Source organism: Diabrotica virgifera, chromosome 2 (assembly GCF_917563875.1).
Source record: "Diabrotica virgifera virgifera chromosome 2, PGI_DIABVI_V3a".
NCBI lineage: Eukaryota > Metazoa > Arthropoda > Insecta > Coleoptera > Chrysomelidae > Diabrotica > Diabrotica virgifera.
In genome coordinates, this window is record NC_065444.1 from 243,011,325 (window position 1) to 243,030,135 (window position 18,811).

The following is an 18,811-nucleotide window of genomic DNA, read 5'->3' on the forward strand; positions in this document are numbered from 1 at the left end:
TGATCGCCAACCTTAGAAAGAAGACGCCATCTTAAGAAACGAAATGAAGGATATAAAAAGTGTTCTAATCATTTAACTGTACGCTCATTTGAGAGCAGGATCTTCTCCACTTTATCAAGTGGAGATTAAATTAGGATATTTCCCAATTTAATGTTTGCCAAAGCTTTTTTGTATAATTACTTTACGACTGCAATACATATTTGTTTTACAGGAGTTTTTATAGTTTTTTATTAGTGCTGTGTCATATGTTTCGGTTAGGTCAACAAACAACAAGTAAATGTCTTGATTCTTCGATATTTCTTTTTATTTAGTTTAAGTATGTAATAGTAAAAAATTTTTAAAACATTTAATGTGATCGCGACATAATCTTTTAGCTCGAAATCGTGTTTGTTCTTTTATTTCATAAGGTTCATATTTTTCTACTCTGGTAATCATCGAAATTTAAGACTAAAATACAAGCAGATTGGTGGTATGCTGGTATTGTTCATAATACAGTGAAGAATCGTGACGAAATCTAAACAAGTATAATAATAGTCTCCCGTTTTATACCGCTAACGCGGCTTGGGGATAGTCTGTTATATCAAGGGCCTAAGGTATACAAAGAAGGTAACAGGGCCAGTGCTACCCCTGGTTTTACCCAAGGTACTCATTTTATTCAGACTGAGTCGACCTGGAGCCTATAGATATTTTTAAAAATGTCTAGTTGTTCTTGCCGGCACTAGGATTTGAACCCCGGTCTACCAGCACACGAGCCATGCATACTACCGCCTGAGCTACGACGGCCCGTTAATCTAAACAAGTACGTTATGTAAACACGCAATACATACCCACAGAACCTTCTCCTGTTGGTTTTGGTCCAATTGGGAGGCAATTACATCTTGAAAACTCGTCTGTTTTTGCAACTGGGCGGCGTAAGCCATCTTGAAAGCATTGCCGACTATTGAGTTCAGTTCTTCAGCCTGTAACAAGAAAATAAAATCAATAAATTTGATAATGATACATGCATAATACTTTATATCTATAATATAAAGACGTCAAAAAATGGAATAGGCACTTTGCCTATAAAAGGCTATAATATAAGCCTATATAAGGCCACACGGGCGATAATTTACGGCGCCGTAAGAGCTGTAAACCTAAACCTGACGAGGCATTGGTTAACTAACTCCTAATTCATCTACAATTGGTGGAGGCGTTAGTCAACCAATGAAAAAAGAAGAATGAAGCAAAAGAAGAACTTTCTAATGAGTAACTTAAAAGCACTTCTGTACTTATACCTATTAAGTTATTACTGTGACTATTTCACTAGACTGTTTTTAACTGATAAAACGGCATAGCAACGCATCGTTTTCTACTGACAAAACTCCTTAGAGACGTGATTTCTCAGCGACAAAATTATGACAGATCCGTCACGAAAGTGTCTGGTAATAACAAATAAATAAAGATTATATTTCGTTGATATGGTGCATTAATTGTCTCGTGAAATAGTCTTGTCGAATATCATTCGAGAGAAAATTATTTACCGGCAAAATGTTCTCCTAGTTTCATTCAATTTCGTTGCCTTTTGGTAATTTTCGCTTATGAAATTTTGACAAAATCACTCGACTAACGTCTCGTGATTTAAGTCAAAATTTAATTCGCGAAAATTGCCAGGCAACAAAATTTCATACCAGTCGAAAATATTGCCGGCAAAATTTTCTCTCTTATGATATTATATACGAATATATTGTGACAATTAAGAAACAATACCAAATGATCTCCCATAGCAAATGGGACAGAAACAAAAATAATCTGCTATGCAGACGATACAATACTAATCTCTCCAAGTGAAGATGATTTACAACGTATGCTGCACCAATTTAACATAACCGCCAGAGAATTTAACATGTTACTTTCACCAAAAACGACAATATGCATGGTTATATACAACAAGAAGTTATATATACAAGAACAAGTGAAAAAGTTTAAATGTCTAGGCATCATACTATCTAATAGCTACGGAGGGCTCGAAACAGAAGTGGAAGATCAAGTGAATAGAGCAAACAGAGCCACAAGTTGCATGCATGAAACAATACGGAGAAATAAAAATACCAGAAAAGAAATGAAAGGCAGAATTTACAAAACATTAATCAGACCAAAAATGACATATGCGACAGAAACCCTTAGAAAAATCGATGGTAAAGCAATATGGGACAGAGCTAGAAGTACAGATATACGACGGAATTCAAGGTTAGTAACATTAATAACTGAGTAAGAAACATGAATAGAATGGAACGACCACATAAGCCGAATCACAACAAATAGAGTAGTAAGGACAGCGAGAGACGGTTCCCCAATAGGAAGACGATCAGTGGGAAGACCACGAAAAAGTTGGAACGACAACTTACTGGATGACCCGTGTTGAGCTGCCCCCCCCACTTGCAAAAATTAAAAAACAAATAGCCCTGATTTATGAAACAAAGGTGACATGGTGCCACCGTCGCCTTTACCCCGAGGGTGGATACCGCTCCTTCTCGGGGGTGAAAATTATTTTATAAAAAATAACTGCACAAATCAATAAAACGACAAATTATAAGCAACATTTGTTATATAAAGTTATTAAAATAGGTCAATACTTTTTAGGTTATTGAAGTTCAAAGATTTTAATTATTCGTGAAAAAATGCATGTTTTGAAGCGGTTATTCGTAAATCACTGAAAAACTGTAAGTTTTTACAAAAAAGTTAATAGTAGTTTAATTCGTATAGCTTATATTCTACCAATAAACTCTTAAATCACGCGCATTTCGACTATTGAGCTACATCCCCTTCGCAAGAAAACCATCCCATATTCCCGGCTTAAGGGAGAGTAGTACTTAAAATAATTTAAATTAATTATTTGGCGACTACATATCGCTTAATAATTTATGAGCTCGCAAAATATACGCATCTCAATTATTGAATTGTAATTTTCTTTCTATAGTGCAGTCACAAGGTAAAAATCAACTATGACCTTCGATTTCGGTAAATCTCCATTCATTTTCACGAAAATTGGTGAGCGGATAAAGGATACCTCAAGAAACAAAATTAACAATAACAACTTGCGGATTTAGCCTGGGGTATATGTTACCCCTTCTCGGGGGTTAAAATTACTTTATTAAAAATAACCCCACAAATCGAGAGAGGGACAAATTCTAAGCAAAATTTGGTATATAATGTTATTAAAATAAATCAATACTTTTTGAGTTAGGTATTAAAGATCAAATATTTTAATTTTTGTGAAAGAAAATGCATGCTTTAAAGAGATTTTTCATAAATAACTCAAAAACTGTAAGTTTTTACAAAAAAGTTTTCATCACTAAAATTAAAGCTAATAAAAAATATAATAAATTGCTTACTTAAAAGCAATGTTAATTTAAAGTGAGTTATAGGTAATTAAATGTATATTTTTTCTGCGACTATTCAAATCTAAGGATTCAAGCTTAAATAACGGGAAAGAGTGCATTTTATGTAACAAGTACTAAATACTTGTCAAAGTTCTTAAAAATACCTAGGTATCAAATGAGCTCCAGAAAAAGTTGATAGCATCAAAATTTATCCTCCAAAATTTTTTCCAAAAAAATGAATTTTTTTTTAATAACTGTTAATCTTTATGATATCAGGCACATCCAACTATTTGAAAGGTAATTTCAAGAGCTATAAAACTGTATTACATTTAACCTTTCAAATACTTTATTTTTTTATGTATCATTTTTTACGTGTATCGAGTATTGTTGGAGTTATTATCAGAAGCAAATAATTTACGAAAATTTGAAAAATTTTGATTTTTTTAAATCATACTTAAAATAATAACTACAACAATACTTTACTTTAAGTACAACTCTCTCAAGCCGGGAATATGGGATGGTTTTCTTGCGAAGGAGTTGTAGCTCAATAGTCGAAATGCGCGTGATTTAAGAGTTTATTCTTAGAATATAAGCTATACGAATTAAACTGCTATTAACTTTTTTGTAAAAACTTACAGTTTTTCAGTGATTTACGAAAAACCGCTTCAAAACATGCATTTTTTTCACGAATAATTAAAGTCTTTGATCTTTAATAACTTAAAAAGTATTTACTTATTTTAATACCTTTATATAACAAATGTTGCTTATAATTTGTCCTTTTATTGATTTGTGCGGTTATTTTTTATAAAATAATTTTCACCCCCGAGAAGGGGCGGTATCCACCAAGGATAAAGGTGCAAGGTGGTACCATGTCACCTTTGTTTCTTGAGGTATCCTCTAACCACTGACCAATTTTCGTGAAAATCGATGAAGGTTCATCGAAATTGAAGGTAATCGTTGATTTTTACCTTCAGTGACTGCACTATACAAAATAAATTGCAATTTACTGATCTAAATGCGCATAATTTGGGAGCTCATAAATTATTAAAAATATGTAGTCGCCAAATAATTAATTTAATGCATTTTAAGTACAATTCTCTCTGAAGCCGGAAGATGGGGTAGTTTTCTTGCGAAGGGGTTGTAGCTCAATAATCGAAATGCACGTGATTTAATAGTTTATTCTTAGAATATATTATAGGAATTATATCCGCAATACGATATATTTTAAGTTTTCTCAGCATTTTTCTCTTAAGTTAAATCAATTAAAGGGTTGTTTGGGGGTGAAGGGGATGAGCTCAAAAATCGAAAGTATATAATTTCAAGGGCTCATAAATAGATCATAATTCTGCCGCAAAAATCGATTCAATATTCCTATTTTTAAGTAGTGGGGGGGGGCTGACTCGGGCCCCACTAAAATAATAAATTCCTGCTCAGTGGAACGAGCTCAAAATTTTTAATTTGCGGAATATGAGAGCTCATAAATAGCTTATAAATCAGGGCTATTTGTTTTTTAATTTTTGCAAGTGGTGGGGGGCAGCTCAACACGGGTTACTGGATGCACATTGAAAAAACAGACAGAGTCATATCTACACAAAAAGAAGAAGAATAAGATATTATTTGTTATAGACTACTTTAAGGAATGAAATTCTTTTTTGAGGAAACACAAGCCATATACCATCCATCATTAAATTACAGAAAAAAAATTGTTGGATATATTGTCCAGAGATCACCGGGGAGTAAATTACAAATAAAACACTTACAAATTTTTTATAGTGTAACAAGAAAGTGGCAAGACCAGACCGTATGCAAATATTAACGTAAAAACTCGGTGAGTTAATCATAAAATCAAACAAGTTCCATCCTGTACACCGTTTACTTAAGCAAAAAAAATATTGAGAGAGCAAAGAGTTAAGTGGCATTTCTCACATTCCGGTAGTAGTCGCTTTTTTGTTATTTTTTAAGGACATTGTTTGCATTCGACAACATTCTTTATTCTACATGCAAGGTAGGTAAAATACATGACTCGTGGCTTTTTCTGATTTGTTTGATATTCTGGGAATTCTTCGCATTTTGGTATTACTGATTCTGTTAAGGTATGATGCTAGACACAGTTTTCTTTGTTCATTGGGAGTTTTGGTAGTCTGGAAGACTATTCACAATAACTAGTTTATAATAATTTTCACTTATTTATATTTACAACAATCTTATACAATTTATAAATTGGGAAATTTCATTTTCTCTCAATTTTTTATCTTCCGCTGTGTCTCTAGTTCATATAGCCTCATGCACTATAGCAGGGGTCACCAATTAGGGGACCGCGGTCCGCATCTGGACCGTGAGCTAGTTTTGTGCGGACCGTCAATAAATTCAGAATATACCTAGTGTTTGGCAATTTTGAAAATGTTTGGCCATGAAATTGTGTACTACCTATGTTTGGCTCAACTTATGTGTGCGAAGCCGCTTTATCTAGAATGAACTTTACTAAAAATCGGTAGAGATCTCTAGTCCTGTCGCCAGGGGGGGTACAACGGCCTCGTTAATTCAGATGGACTTACTCAAGTTTTTTTTATGTATTTTGACCCGTAGAACACGAATTTTTTGGGTAACAGTTGATCCGGATGTCGATAAGATTGTTATAGACCAAGAACTTGAGGAATCAAATAACAGCGATTTTTGGCAAAACAAAACAATATTTTGTATTTTTTGGGCCATTTTAAGTAAAAAATATTTCTACAAGTTTTTTCGTAGGATGCACAGTTTTTGAGATAAACGCGGTTGAACTTTAAAAAAATCGAAAAATTGCAATTTTTGAACCCGAATAACTTTTGATTAAAAAATAAAATAGCAAGTCTGCTTACCGCATTTGAAAGTTTAAGTCAAATTATATCGGTTTTGATTATTTGCATTGGTAAAAATTTGTTTTTTTATTGTTTAACAAAGCTATAAACACGTAGGGTTTCCCGTGCTTTTACATGCGTTTTAACGCATGTAACGTAGAAATAGACTTGATTGCACTAGTACCTATTCTACCTACTCGTTCGATTTTAAATGAGAAATCATAGAAACATCACTCACGCACTAGTTGTTTGTAGCTTTGTTTAACAATAACACAATAAATTTTTAGCAATGCAAATAATCAAAACCGACATAATTTGACTTGAACTTTCAAAGGCGCTAAGCAGAATTGCTATTTTATTTTTTAATCAAAAGTTATTCGGGTTTAAAAATTGCAGTTTTTCGATTTTTTGAAAGTTCAACCGCGTTTATCTCGAAAACTGTGCATCCTACTAAAAAACTTGTAGAAATATTTTTTGCTTAAAATGACCCAAAAAATACAAAATATTGTTTTGTTTTGCCAAAAATCGCTGTTATTTGATTCCTCAAGTTCTTGGTCTATAACAATCTTATCGACATCCGGATCAACTGTTACCCAAAAAATTCGTGTTCTACGGGTCAAAATACATAAAAAAAACTTGGGTAAGTCCATCTGAATTAACGAGGCCGTTGTACCCCCCCTGGCGACAGGACTACTCACTTAACAGATGAATATCTCACTCCCTAATGAGACTCAGTTGCACTAAACTCCCTCCAAATTTCAGACAGGTTGTACATAAAAAAATGTCATTTTTCTCTCTGATAATTTAATTTTGTAAAGAGTTTTACCCCTTATTGTTATACTTACTAATCATTAATTTTGAAATTAAGTAAGCTGTAATAGAAAATTGTCATGTGCATTTTTTTATATTCATTTCCTCTCTACTGTATTATGTCAAGTAGGAGTATTTTTCAGATGTGCATTTAAGTAAAATAATTTTCAGATTTAATAAGTTTGCAACAAACACCGAAACACCTTGCATTGAAACTAATGTAGAAAAGATAACATGTTAATTAGCATTTTGTACTATGATTATTTATGTTGTTCTGATTATTTATGATTATTTATTTTAAATTCCTCAGCTTCCTTTCTACAAAATTGAAGATGTCTAAAAACTTCATTAGCATTCAAAATACATATAAATTCCTAATTTTCCAATCCAATAAATTCCAGTAACCAAAAAACAATCAGATATTATTAGTTTTCCTTTCCATATTAGTTCATGTGTGAAGCCACTTTCGTATGAAAAATGTTTCCGACTCGATTTCTTTGCGGATTCCTCTTCAAAAATGTCTCCTTTAAACAAATCAGAAGGGTGCCGGGTGAAACAATTTTTTAAGCAAATTCAAAATTACTTTTTTGTCTCGAAAAATATATTTTTAGATTTCTTGGGTAATTATAAACAATAAAGGTCTCCTGTCATATTTCTGAAAAGTTGATAGTTTTCGAGTTATAAGCGATTTAAAATCTGAAAAATGCGAAAATATGCATTTGCGATGCTTGAAGACTCATAAGTTTTAATAAAATGACAGATCTCTTTTATTTAAGATGACCTAAAAATGCTAAAAACATATTTTCGCGGACAAAAAAGATGATGATTTGAATTTGTTAAAAAAAAATATTAAACAATTTCTGCCCAAAAATTTCGCCCGACACTCTTCTGATTTGTTTTGGGGATATTCTTTACCAAGAATCCACAAAGAAACCGAATCAGAACAGTCAGACACAGGCAGCATAAATCCGAACCGCGGAAGGGTCATGGGTTTTCGAAACGGACCCTCACGGAAACTAATTGGTGACCCCTGCACTATAGCACAGATTAAGAAATAAACAGCTTTTACCATGAATTAGATAAAACACTGGAACAAACCAAAAAGAGGAACATTATGTTAAGCGACTTAAGGGATGGAGATGTAGTAGACCAATATGGACCAGGAACACATAATCAGAGAGGAAGAGGAGAGATACTAGTTCAGTTTTGCAAGAACAACAAACTCATTATCAAGAACACATACTACAGTCTGAAGCATATACACCTGGATAGCCCCTAGGCCGATGCCGCACTGCAGGAAGTTTGGTAGGATGGTGGATGGTAGATACCTGCCTGGCGACCATCCATCTACTTATACTACGAATAATACAACGACGGTAACCGCAGTGGCCTCCCACTACCATCTAACCATCCGGTGGTCCGCCAGGCGTCTATCCACCCATATCAGTCGTGTTTGATAATCCATCCGGGTAGCCTCGCTATGGAGGAAAGCGTAATTAGTGCTGTGTATAAAAGAAGGGCAATTTGGGACCCAGCAGACCCACTATGTGACGAAACATGGCTTAAAATATCTGTTTTATTTATTCTTTGCAGTTGCATTAAAAAAAATCCAATATTTGAGTCAGGTGAATTTAAAAAACAATTTTTGCCTTTAAGTCGATTTTTCTCTACTTTCTGAAAAGTTTAGTGAGTGAGTTTTACCTCTAATATGACGATATGCTAAAAAACAAACCAAATGTAACGTATCAAATGAAACAAACGATTCCTCAGCAGTCAGTTGGATACTGACTTCTGACTGCATTTCACTCTTTCACTGCGTCCAGGATGCAGCGACCCTCCACCATCCACCTTTAAAATCCACCCTCCAAGTCACCATCTAGCATCCTGCAGTGCGGCATCGGCTCTAGAGATGACGGTGAAAATATAGTAAGAAAGCAGATTGAATCACCAGAACACCATAGTATCGACTAAAGCTTACCGGAAGCAGATATAGCAAGTAACGGTGAGCCTAAAGAACTCCACCACAGCAAAGATCAGTTTCAACGGAACAACTTCTATGGACCGACTTCTAGCTCACCGACACTACTACTTAACCTGATATTGAAAAAGTAATAATAAGGAGGACAAACTTTGCAAAAAAAATGCCTACAGATCAACTTCAACTAGTAGCATATCCAGATGATCTACTCATCATAGCGAAGACGAAGATGACACTTATAAAAGCAGTTGAAAAATTAGATAAGGAATCGAAGAGAATAAGACTAGAGATAAACCACAAAACAAAATACATGACGATAGGGAAGGACGACACAACAACTCAGAAATATAACACAGAACCATAAATTTGAAACTGTGTCCATATTTAGCTACTTGGAAGTAACAATAATAGAGAGAACCGGAAAAGAGAGAACAGAGAAAAGAATTCTGAAAGGCAAAAAACATATCGAATGAACAGAAATCTGCTGAGAAGCAAAACTCTAAGTAAGAGAAAAAAGAAGAACCTATATAAGACATTAATAAGACTTGTTGTTACATATGGGATGAAAACAACGACGATTAACAATAAGGATGAAGGTAGCCTTCTGAAATTTGAAAGAAAAGTGAAATGAGAACGATACATGGCCACAATGTAGAAAGAAGAATGCAGAACGCAGAAGAAAGAAGAAACACATGCCGAAATTGAAGCAGAATTAAAGGGGGCATATATAGCCAGATATATCAAATCTCTTCGCTTAGAATGGATAGGACATATACAGAGACGCCAGACAGATATGTTGAGAAGAATAACTAACTGGACACCGCTATCGCCCAGCTGTACAGGAAGGTATAGAAGAAGATGGCTGGATGATGTAGAAGATGGTATAAGAATAATGAATATTAAAGACTGGAAAGTGTAGTGCAAGGATGGAAAGAAATGAAAAAGAGTCATGACCGCAGCAAAGACACACAGAAAGCTATAAATGACATAAAGGAGTAATCCACATGGAGTTAGCTATAATCCCTAGTAGTCCAGGGTAATAAGGTTTTTCCATGACACTTGAACAGCCAGGGTACTGAAGCGTTTTTTAGACAGGTAATACCTATAAGAGCAAATTGTAACTATTTCCTGCGTAGGATCTGGCGGCCATTTTTATTTATAAACAAGTGTCAAAAAATGGCATTTTTCACTTTTTTTCAAATCAATGGAAAACAGGGAAACTTATGGTTTTTTTAGTACAAATATCTTCGAGATTATGGAAAAAGCTTTAAAATGACGTATTACAAAGTTTGATATACTCATTTATTGTTAATATAATTGCGAAAAACGGTCGCAATTGCAAAAAAAATATTTTCGCAATAACTGTTGTAAAAATTAGTGTACAGCTTTGAAATTTTTGTCAAATAAGGGTTCTTTGGTGCTTAATATGTGATAAAAATTTCAAAGAGATTCATTCAATCGTTTAAATTTGATTCAAACTGTTTATCCCAGAGAGCATTTTTTTGCAATAACATAAGTCAGAAGAAAATGAAGTTAGAACCATTCCACAGGTGTCAAATGAAAGAGCATGAGCGATATTTTCAACTTGGTTTAAAAAAAGTGAATAAAAAATGCGTTTATTAGTAATAAATAATTATGCAAAAGTATCATAATATATCTTTCCTTATAAACTTTTTATTTTGTTATATAAGAAATTATACATATTTATTACAATTTTTTATCAATTATGATATAGATAACATTACTTGGTATTTGTGCACTTAAAACAGGGTAAAAAGTTAATTTTTTTTGAAAAAGTTATTCAAGAAGTTTATAAAGAAAAATTGACGATACTTTTGCATAATTATTTATTACTAATAAATGCATTTTTATTCACTTTTTTAAACCATGTTGAAAATGTAGCTCATGCTCTTTTATTTGACACCTGTGGAATGGTTCTAAGGTCATTTTTTCTGACATGCTATTCAAAAAAAATGCTCTCTGGGATAAACAATTTGAATAAAATTTAAACAATTGGGAAATGCCATTTTTTGACAGTTAATTGTTTATAAATAAAAATGGCCGCCAGATCCTACGCAGGAAATAGTTATAATTTGTTCCTATAGGTATTACCTGTCGAAAAAACGCTACAGTACCCTGGCTGCTGAAGTGTCACGAACAGGGTACAGGTATATTTCTGTCTTGTTACCCTGGCCTATAGGGATTGTAATTGTAATGCTTAATAAATGAATGAATACAATAAATAAAAACAAAAATTATTTACTATGAACAAAAATCACTTACAGGCATAACGTACTCCCTTTAGTGACACTTCGAGGTTCGTGGTGATTTACCTTGCCGCTGTCTCCCCAAGAACCACTTGAAACAAAAACTAAACAGTTACTGTTGTTGAAAAGAATGGAAAGAGAACTTAACGGGCACAAAGTTGCTTTCAAGTAGTCATTTGCGAAGTAAAATATGACAAACATTCTCACAATATACTTTAGAAAATGCGAAAAAGGAGATGCCATCGAACACAGGCGTTCATAGGGGAGAGAGATAAGGGATTCAATCAGTGGGAGTTTGCAAAAAAGTGAAAATCTGAAAGATTGAGGATATGTAAATAGTCAAAAAAAGAAATTCATGTACAGAAATATCAATTTATTGAAGGGTTGTAAAGAGTTAAACAAATAGGCCTGGATCCTGCGTACCAAAGAAAAGTTGATTAATAGCAAGCTGAAAATTTGTTAAGCTTAACGTCAGACTACGAAAACGTCCCATGTATTTTGTCGGACAGAAGTTCCAATGAATTTGTTATCCTTTCATTAAACTCTCATACAAAAATCAGACTGGTATTTATCACCAACTGGGCATTTTAATAAGACCGACACGTAGAACATGTTAAATGACAGGACTTATGACAGGTGATAAATAATAGCAGTCTGATTTCTACATGAGAGTTTAATGAAAGGGTAACAAATAAATTGAAAGTTCTGTCCGACAAAATACATGGGACGTTTTCGTAGTATATGACGTTGCAAATTTTTAACCTGTTTCATAATTAAAACTTCCTCTGTTCCAGGGTTCCCGTACATCAAAGTTTGTCCGACTAGACACCGTTAAGCTATTAACAAATTTTCAGCTTGGCAACTTTTCTTGGTACGCGGGATGCAGGCCTAAAAGCAAATAGGGGAGTGACAAATTATAGAAGAAAAATAAAACTACGTGGAACACTTTGGAATATATGACATTTTTGGTAGCTGCAACAAAATAGTATCGAAAATTCGATTGAATATCATAACAGCAGACCGTAACAAAAATTGTGATCATAGATAGAAGAAATAACAACCAGCCAGACATTGCCAGAATTAATATCATCGAAGTGGTTAATTAATTTGTATCAGCGTATGCTCATAACCAACTCTGGATGAACCATCGCTGAAATCAAAATAAGATCAGTCACAACATCACCATAAATACAAAGATGAGGCTTGTAAACAATGGTCTTCTTCATTTTTTATATGGTTTTGATGCTGGTCCTAGAGTTAATAAACGCACTATAGAGGCGTTCGAAATGTTTTGTTGGCGAAGAATATTGCGAATACCCTGGACAGCAAGAAGAACCAACAAGTCGATCTTTCTGCATGTTACAAAAAAGGCTTGGCTTGGAAACATTGGTATCGAAAAAATCACCGCTTACTTTGGTCATGTGGTGTTTACATATGACCTGGGGAAGTTGGCATTGCAAAGAACAGTGGAAGAAGGAGCCCGGGGAAAAACACCAACAAGTTACGTGGACCACATTATAAAAGAAGTTGGAGCCCCTTCAAACCATTGCCTCAAAGTTGGAAAAGAGAAACATGGAAACAAATCAAAAAAACAAGAACAATTCTCTAAACAGAGAATTTAAGGTGACAAGATGTCAGAAACGGATGACTGATTAGACAGAATATTCTAACAGCATTTTCTGTCGCAAAGAAACTGCAATAACATCAGAAGAAATTAAAATACAGACCAAGGGTATGAACAATATAGGAAAGCTCCGGAAACAGGGAACTACCCACAGAACTGATTAAATATGGTTCTAATAAACTATTTGAGCATTTGTTTTAGCCTTTAAATTATTGCTTCGAGATTCCCAAGAATTTATCCCTATATAAAACAGGTATTACAAAAGAGCTTAGAACACAATATACTATTTATTGATCTTCAAAACGAGTATGATAATACCCCATCACCAAGTTGTGACAGGTTCTAGAATACATGAAAATTTGGTATTAATATAAAAAATCTTTAATTTAAGATTTGCTGATGACGCTATGCTTATAGTATAGCAAATAAACAAGAAATGCTAGATCTCTTGCGAATAGTTGAGTTGAAAAGCATTAAAGTTATCAAAATTGATGATTAAATTAAGAATTAAAAATTATTAAAATTAAAATTGGTATTAAAATTAATAACGAGATGAATATAATGGCGATAAACACATTTAACACTCTTCAGCTAAGTAACCACTTGCAGGAGTATAATTTGTAGACAGCTTTAACTATCTCGAATACTAGTAACTAGCGATGGCAACTGCGAAGCATAAGTTCGGATACAAATTGGTATGGCAAAAAATGAGTCGCCTAACTAAAGTTTGGATATCTTACCTTTCAAAATATCAAGATGGGATTGGTGAATGCACTTGTATACTCAATATATGTATTTTTATACAGGGCAGAAACTAAGAATCTTTGCCTACATGAACGCCAAAAGATTGATACCTGTGAAATGTGGTGTTGGAGAAAAATGCTGCGCATACCTTTGACAGCTCATCGGACAAACCTTTTGATTCTTAATCAACTTCGCATTAAAAAGCCACAAATTTCTTCAGCGAATTCTACAGTTCTTTGATCACGTGGTTCGCGGAGGTAATGATTAAGAGATTAATTTTTTCTCGAAAGGTTCCAGGGAGAAGACCACGAGGTCGGTCACCAACCAGATGGTCCGATCAAATACAGAATTCAGCAGCTCACTCATTCTGCGAAACACTTAGAGCAGGTGAAGACAGAGATAAATGGAGAGAATTTGTTAGGAATATTGGTAGTCCAACCAAGTAATGAAGTTTAAAATAGGACAAAACCTCGCAATTTTTACAGAAGGGATCGATTTGCCTGAAAATTTAAGAATAAGTAGTGGATAGTCCAAGGATCAAAATCTATATGAGGCCGAAAGGCGCTTTTACCATGGGGGTGGTTGCCACCCTATCTCAGGGGTGGAAATTTTTTAATATATTTTGACCGCAAAAGTTGGTAAAACCATTCATTCTAAGCAAAAAACTTTCTATACATTTTTTTGATAAAATTAATAGTTTTCGATTTATTCGCTATCAAAAATGTTAGTTTTATATCAAAAAAATCAATGCGTTTAATCAGTTTTCTGCTAATAACTCAAAAAGTATTCGTTTTATCAAAACAACTTTGATTAACAAAAATGTACCTTTTGAAAAAATTAACAACACCTTTTTTTTTAAATATTCTTCAAGACCAACAGTAATCGAGCTATACTTTATGATATGTTAGCTCTTCTTCGTCAAAAAGACGGGAAAACTATGCATTTTTCGAGGATAATTTGTTCAAACTAATTTAAAGTATTTAAAAATGTCTATCTCCAGAAATAAAAAAAAGTCTCTAGCTCAAAAATTAAGTGAATTATAATGAAAAGAATTTCAGTTCCTATTTTTTTCAGCGAAAAAGTGATCAGACAAAACCCCCTAATCATCACCCTAATTAAAATTAATCATTGGCCTTATTTGGTCTTCTTTATTTATGTATTAATAATAGGTTCTAGGAGTTTGGCCGGCTTAGAATAATTAATTAAAAAAAAATGAATTTAAAAACTAATAACGAATTTTTGTAGTTTGGTAGAAAATGTCTTTTTCTTCAGAATACAAAGATTAGCGTCAGGGATACGAAAAAATGTTTAAATATGAAATTAAAGCTTATTTAATTCCCAAGAACACACTTTACAAAAATTTTTTACTACGGCAAAAATTGAGTGAGCTATTGATAATTAAAACTTGTAATAACATACAAAAACCACCTTTACCAATCCTTTCAAAGTCACCTCTTTTTGTGATTGAGGATTTTAAAAAGATTTAGTTTTAACAGCCTTATAGCCCTTCTAAAAACCTACAAAATTTTTTTTTAATAAGCTTTCTACGATAAAAAATAAAAAAGTTACGGTTAAAAAATCAATATATTTTTTTTTTGAAAAAAAAAAAAAAGGAGAAATCCAATTGGAAGCGTAATAATGTAAGTTGGCGGTGCTTTTAGTCATTGACCTTATTCGTTTTTCTTTATCTATGTATTATTAATAGATTCTAGAAGCTTGATTGGCTTGGAATGATTAGTTTAAAAAATGGGAGTTAAAAGCGAATAATGAATTTTTGTGGTTTGGTAAAAAATGCCATTTTCTTCAGAATAGAAAGATTAGCATCAGAGGTACGAAAAAATGTTTAAATATGAAATTGTAGGTTATTTAATTCTCAAGAACTTTGTTTGAAAAAATTTTTTCTAGGGCAAAAATTGAGTGAAACGTAAATAAGTATATCGAAAACTATTAATTTTATCAAAAAAATGTATACTTACAACATTTTTTGCTTAGAAAATGAACGTTTTTATCAACTTTTGTGGTCAAAATATAATTAAAAGTTTCCACCCCCGAGATAGGGTGGCAACCACCCCCATGGTAAAAGCGGCTTTCGACATCATATAGATTTTGATCCTTGGACTATCCACTACTTATTCTCAAAATTTCAAGCAAATCGATCCATTCTATAAAAATTGCGAGATGAAAAGCTTGGGTTCCTGGACTATGGAGGAAATCACGATACCCAATATTGGGTAGACGACAAGAGAGAGATTTCGACTATTTAAATTCTCAAGGTATATATTACTAATCTTTAGCTAAATAAGTTGTATAGTAGAGATACCACCTAGGTCCTAGGGTCCTAGGGGCTTATTTAATTTTATGTAGGAATTTTTTATTTCTTAGTCTATCTATCAAATTTTATTACTTAGGTAATTCTTTTATATTTGTATTCACCTGTATACATATTTTATTGCGTTTCTAACGACTTATTTAAGAAATACAATATTCCATAGTTCCGCCACTGATAAAGCAAGTATATGCTGAAATGAAATACGAAACGAAAATTGCCAAGTAAGCACAATGAAAACGAATCCGGAGCGAAAAGTACGTCTGTTCTTCTTCTTCTTCTTATAAAGAAACCCGATAACGTTCCGGGGATGACTACGATGTTTGTTGATGTGATATTCAGTCAAGTTTGCTGATATCAGTAACACTCGATAAAAAATTATTGTCCGTCTGTGCGACGACGTGAGTGTATCGTATCGGATGTTGATGTTGGGTCAACGTCAGCAGACCTGAAGGGCATTGACAAACGGTATTGTTGGTCAAGGTTAGAGGAAAATTGAGAGTACATATCAATGTCTGTTCTTGTTTGTTATTAAATTCTTTTGTACAATTTATAATAACACAAAGGATGTTGCCACATAGTTGGCAACACTATGTAGCAACTATACAGGGTGTTTCTTAGGTGGTTCTAGATATCGTCGTTGATTTGCAAAAAGGTGCCAAGTGACATTTTATTCAAAAGAGGGGTTATATGCAAAAATGATAGGTAGGAAGGTCCTACCTATTCTGTTAGAAGGGGTCAAATGTATTACTTATTGTTGTTGAGATAGTCTCATATAGCCCAATAAATGACCGTTTTGGAGTGTAATTTTCAGTGGCAACTCCGAATTGCATGAAATTTTGGATTTAGGTTCTACTTACCCTTCTCTTCAAAGTTCAATTTGTGCCGTTGGTTGCTTTTTCTTGGAGGGTGACAGTCACCCCTTCTCGGGGGGTGAAAAACGCGTGTTTAAAATAAGCCCGGAAATGGATAAATTGACAGATTATAAGCAATTTTCGTTCTATAAAGTTTTTTACATCAAGTCAATACTTTTCGAGTTATTCGCGATTTAATAATTTTCGCGAGTCAATACTTTTCGACAAAAAAACTACGTTTTCAGACGTCAAAATAATATTCTTAGCAAAAATGTAGCTTATAAAAAAGCGAAAAAAATGGTGTATTAGTAAAGTCTATAAATTGAGTAAAAGCAAAGTTGTAGCTCATGAAAAATACGTATTCGTCTAATTCCAAATCGAATAATTCAACGCGAAATCACCAAAAAATTAAGCACTTTTCGGGAAAAGCTTATTAACATTTTTAAAGTATCTTAAAAAAGCTTTATATTTGTTTTTTACAAAAGTTTGTAGCATCAAAAATAAACGAGTTACACTGAAAAAAAAGTTGGCCCCTTTTCTTGGTAAAAAAAATCTTGCAAACCTCCCTCTATTTAGCACCCTAAATAAAATTAATAGTTACCGCTTTACCATTTATTTTAACTGTATATGTATTGTTTATACGATCTGTAAGTTTGATTGGTTTGAAGTGCTTATTTTTAAAAAAAATTGGTTTTAGAGTAAAAAAAAATTGTAAAAACTTTTGAAAAATTTGCTTTTTTCCAAATAACTTCAAAAGTATTAGTGATAATAAAAATCTTAAAGAGTAAAAAAATGTAGGTTTTGCTATATTATAAATATGCTAGGTTCATTTTGTTTTTCCGTAAGACAAAAATTTGTTAAGATATGGCTGCTCAAAATTTGCATACACTCGTGATTAGTGACCCGTTCAAGCTTTTTCAACTATACCCCTTTCAAGAATAAGCACTTTAAACCGGTAGACTGACAGATCATATTATAAAAAATAGATAAGTAAGTAAATTGTTTGTAAAGCGGTAGCGATTCATTTCATTTGGGGAGCTAAACACGGGGAGATTTTCATGATTTTTTTACCAAAGAAAAGAGGGTTAACTTTATTTTGAGCGTAACTCGCTTATTTTTAATGCTAGAAACTTTTATAAACAATTAAAATAAAGATTTTATAAACACTTTAAAAAAGTTTGAATGGGTTTTTCCCAAAAAGTGCTTAATTTTTCGGCAATTTTACATTGAAATATTCGATTTGGAATTAGACGAATAAGAACGTATTTTTCATGAGCTACAACTTTGTTTTTACTCGATTGATAGACTTTACTGATACACCGTATCAGCATTACGTTATAGCGTTATAACTTGTTGCAGTTAATAATACAAGGAAGAATACAGGGTAGAAGGAGTCGCGGAAGAAGACGCATCTCCTGGTTAAACAATTTGAGAGCTAGGTTTAATTGCACTTCTGCTGATCTCTTTAGAGCAGCGGTATCGAAAGTGCGAATTGCCGTGATGGTTGCCAACCTTCTTAGAGAAGATGGCACATGAAAAAGAAGACTGATACACCTTTTTTTTCGGTTTTTTATAAGCTACATTTTTGCTGAGGATATTTTTTTTGATCAAGTATTTACTTTTTGAGTTATTTGCGACAAACCGTCTGAAAACGTAGTTTTTTTGTCGAAAAATAAACATTTTCAATCGCAAATAACTCGAAAAGTATTGACTTACATAAAAACTCTATAGAACAAAAGTTGCTTAAAATCAGTCAGTTTATCCATTTCCGGTCTTATCTTGAACGTATGGTTTTTCACCACCGAGAAGGGGTGAAAGTCACCCCCCAAGTAAAAGCAACCAACGGCACATTTTCAACTTTGAAGTGGAGGGTAACTAGAACCTACATCCAAATTTTCACGCAATTCGGAGTTGCCTCTGAAAATTACACGGTATCGCCGTATTTCCCGTTCATTTACTGGGCTAATAATTTTTTGGTGCCAAGTAACATATCTTTTTAAACTGGTTGTGTA

At 33.3% G+C, this 18,811-nt stretch overlaps 1 protein-coding gene across 6 annotated transcripts in view; it reads right to left on the reverse strand.

Annotated features, from left to right (window-relative positions):
* The window catches only part of LOC114335486 (EGFR adapter protein-like), a 1,026,571-nt gene that overhangs the window by 10,387 nt on the left and 997,373 nt on the right, over positions 1-18,811 (reverse strand). For 5 of the 6 annotated variants that reach the window (XM_050644412.1, XM_028285729.2, XM_028285746.2 and 2 more), the window contains one exon: positions 828-959. In XM_050644412.1, coding sequence (XP_050500369.1) covers positions 828-920 — 93 coding nt within the window. In that variant the 5' untranslated portion in view covers positions 921-959. Of the gene's footprint in view, positions 1-827; positions 960-11,267; positions 11,415-18,811 lie in introns of those variants that run through there. The other variant, XM_028285737.2, reaches the window with a different exon arrangement.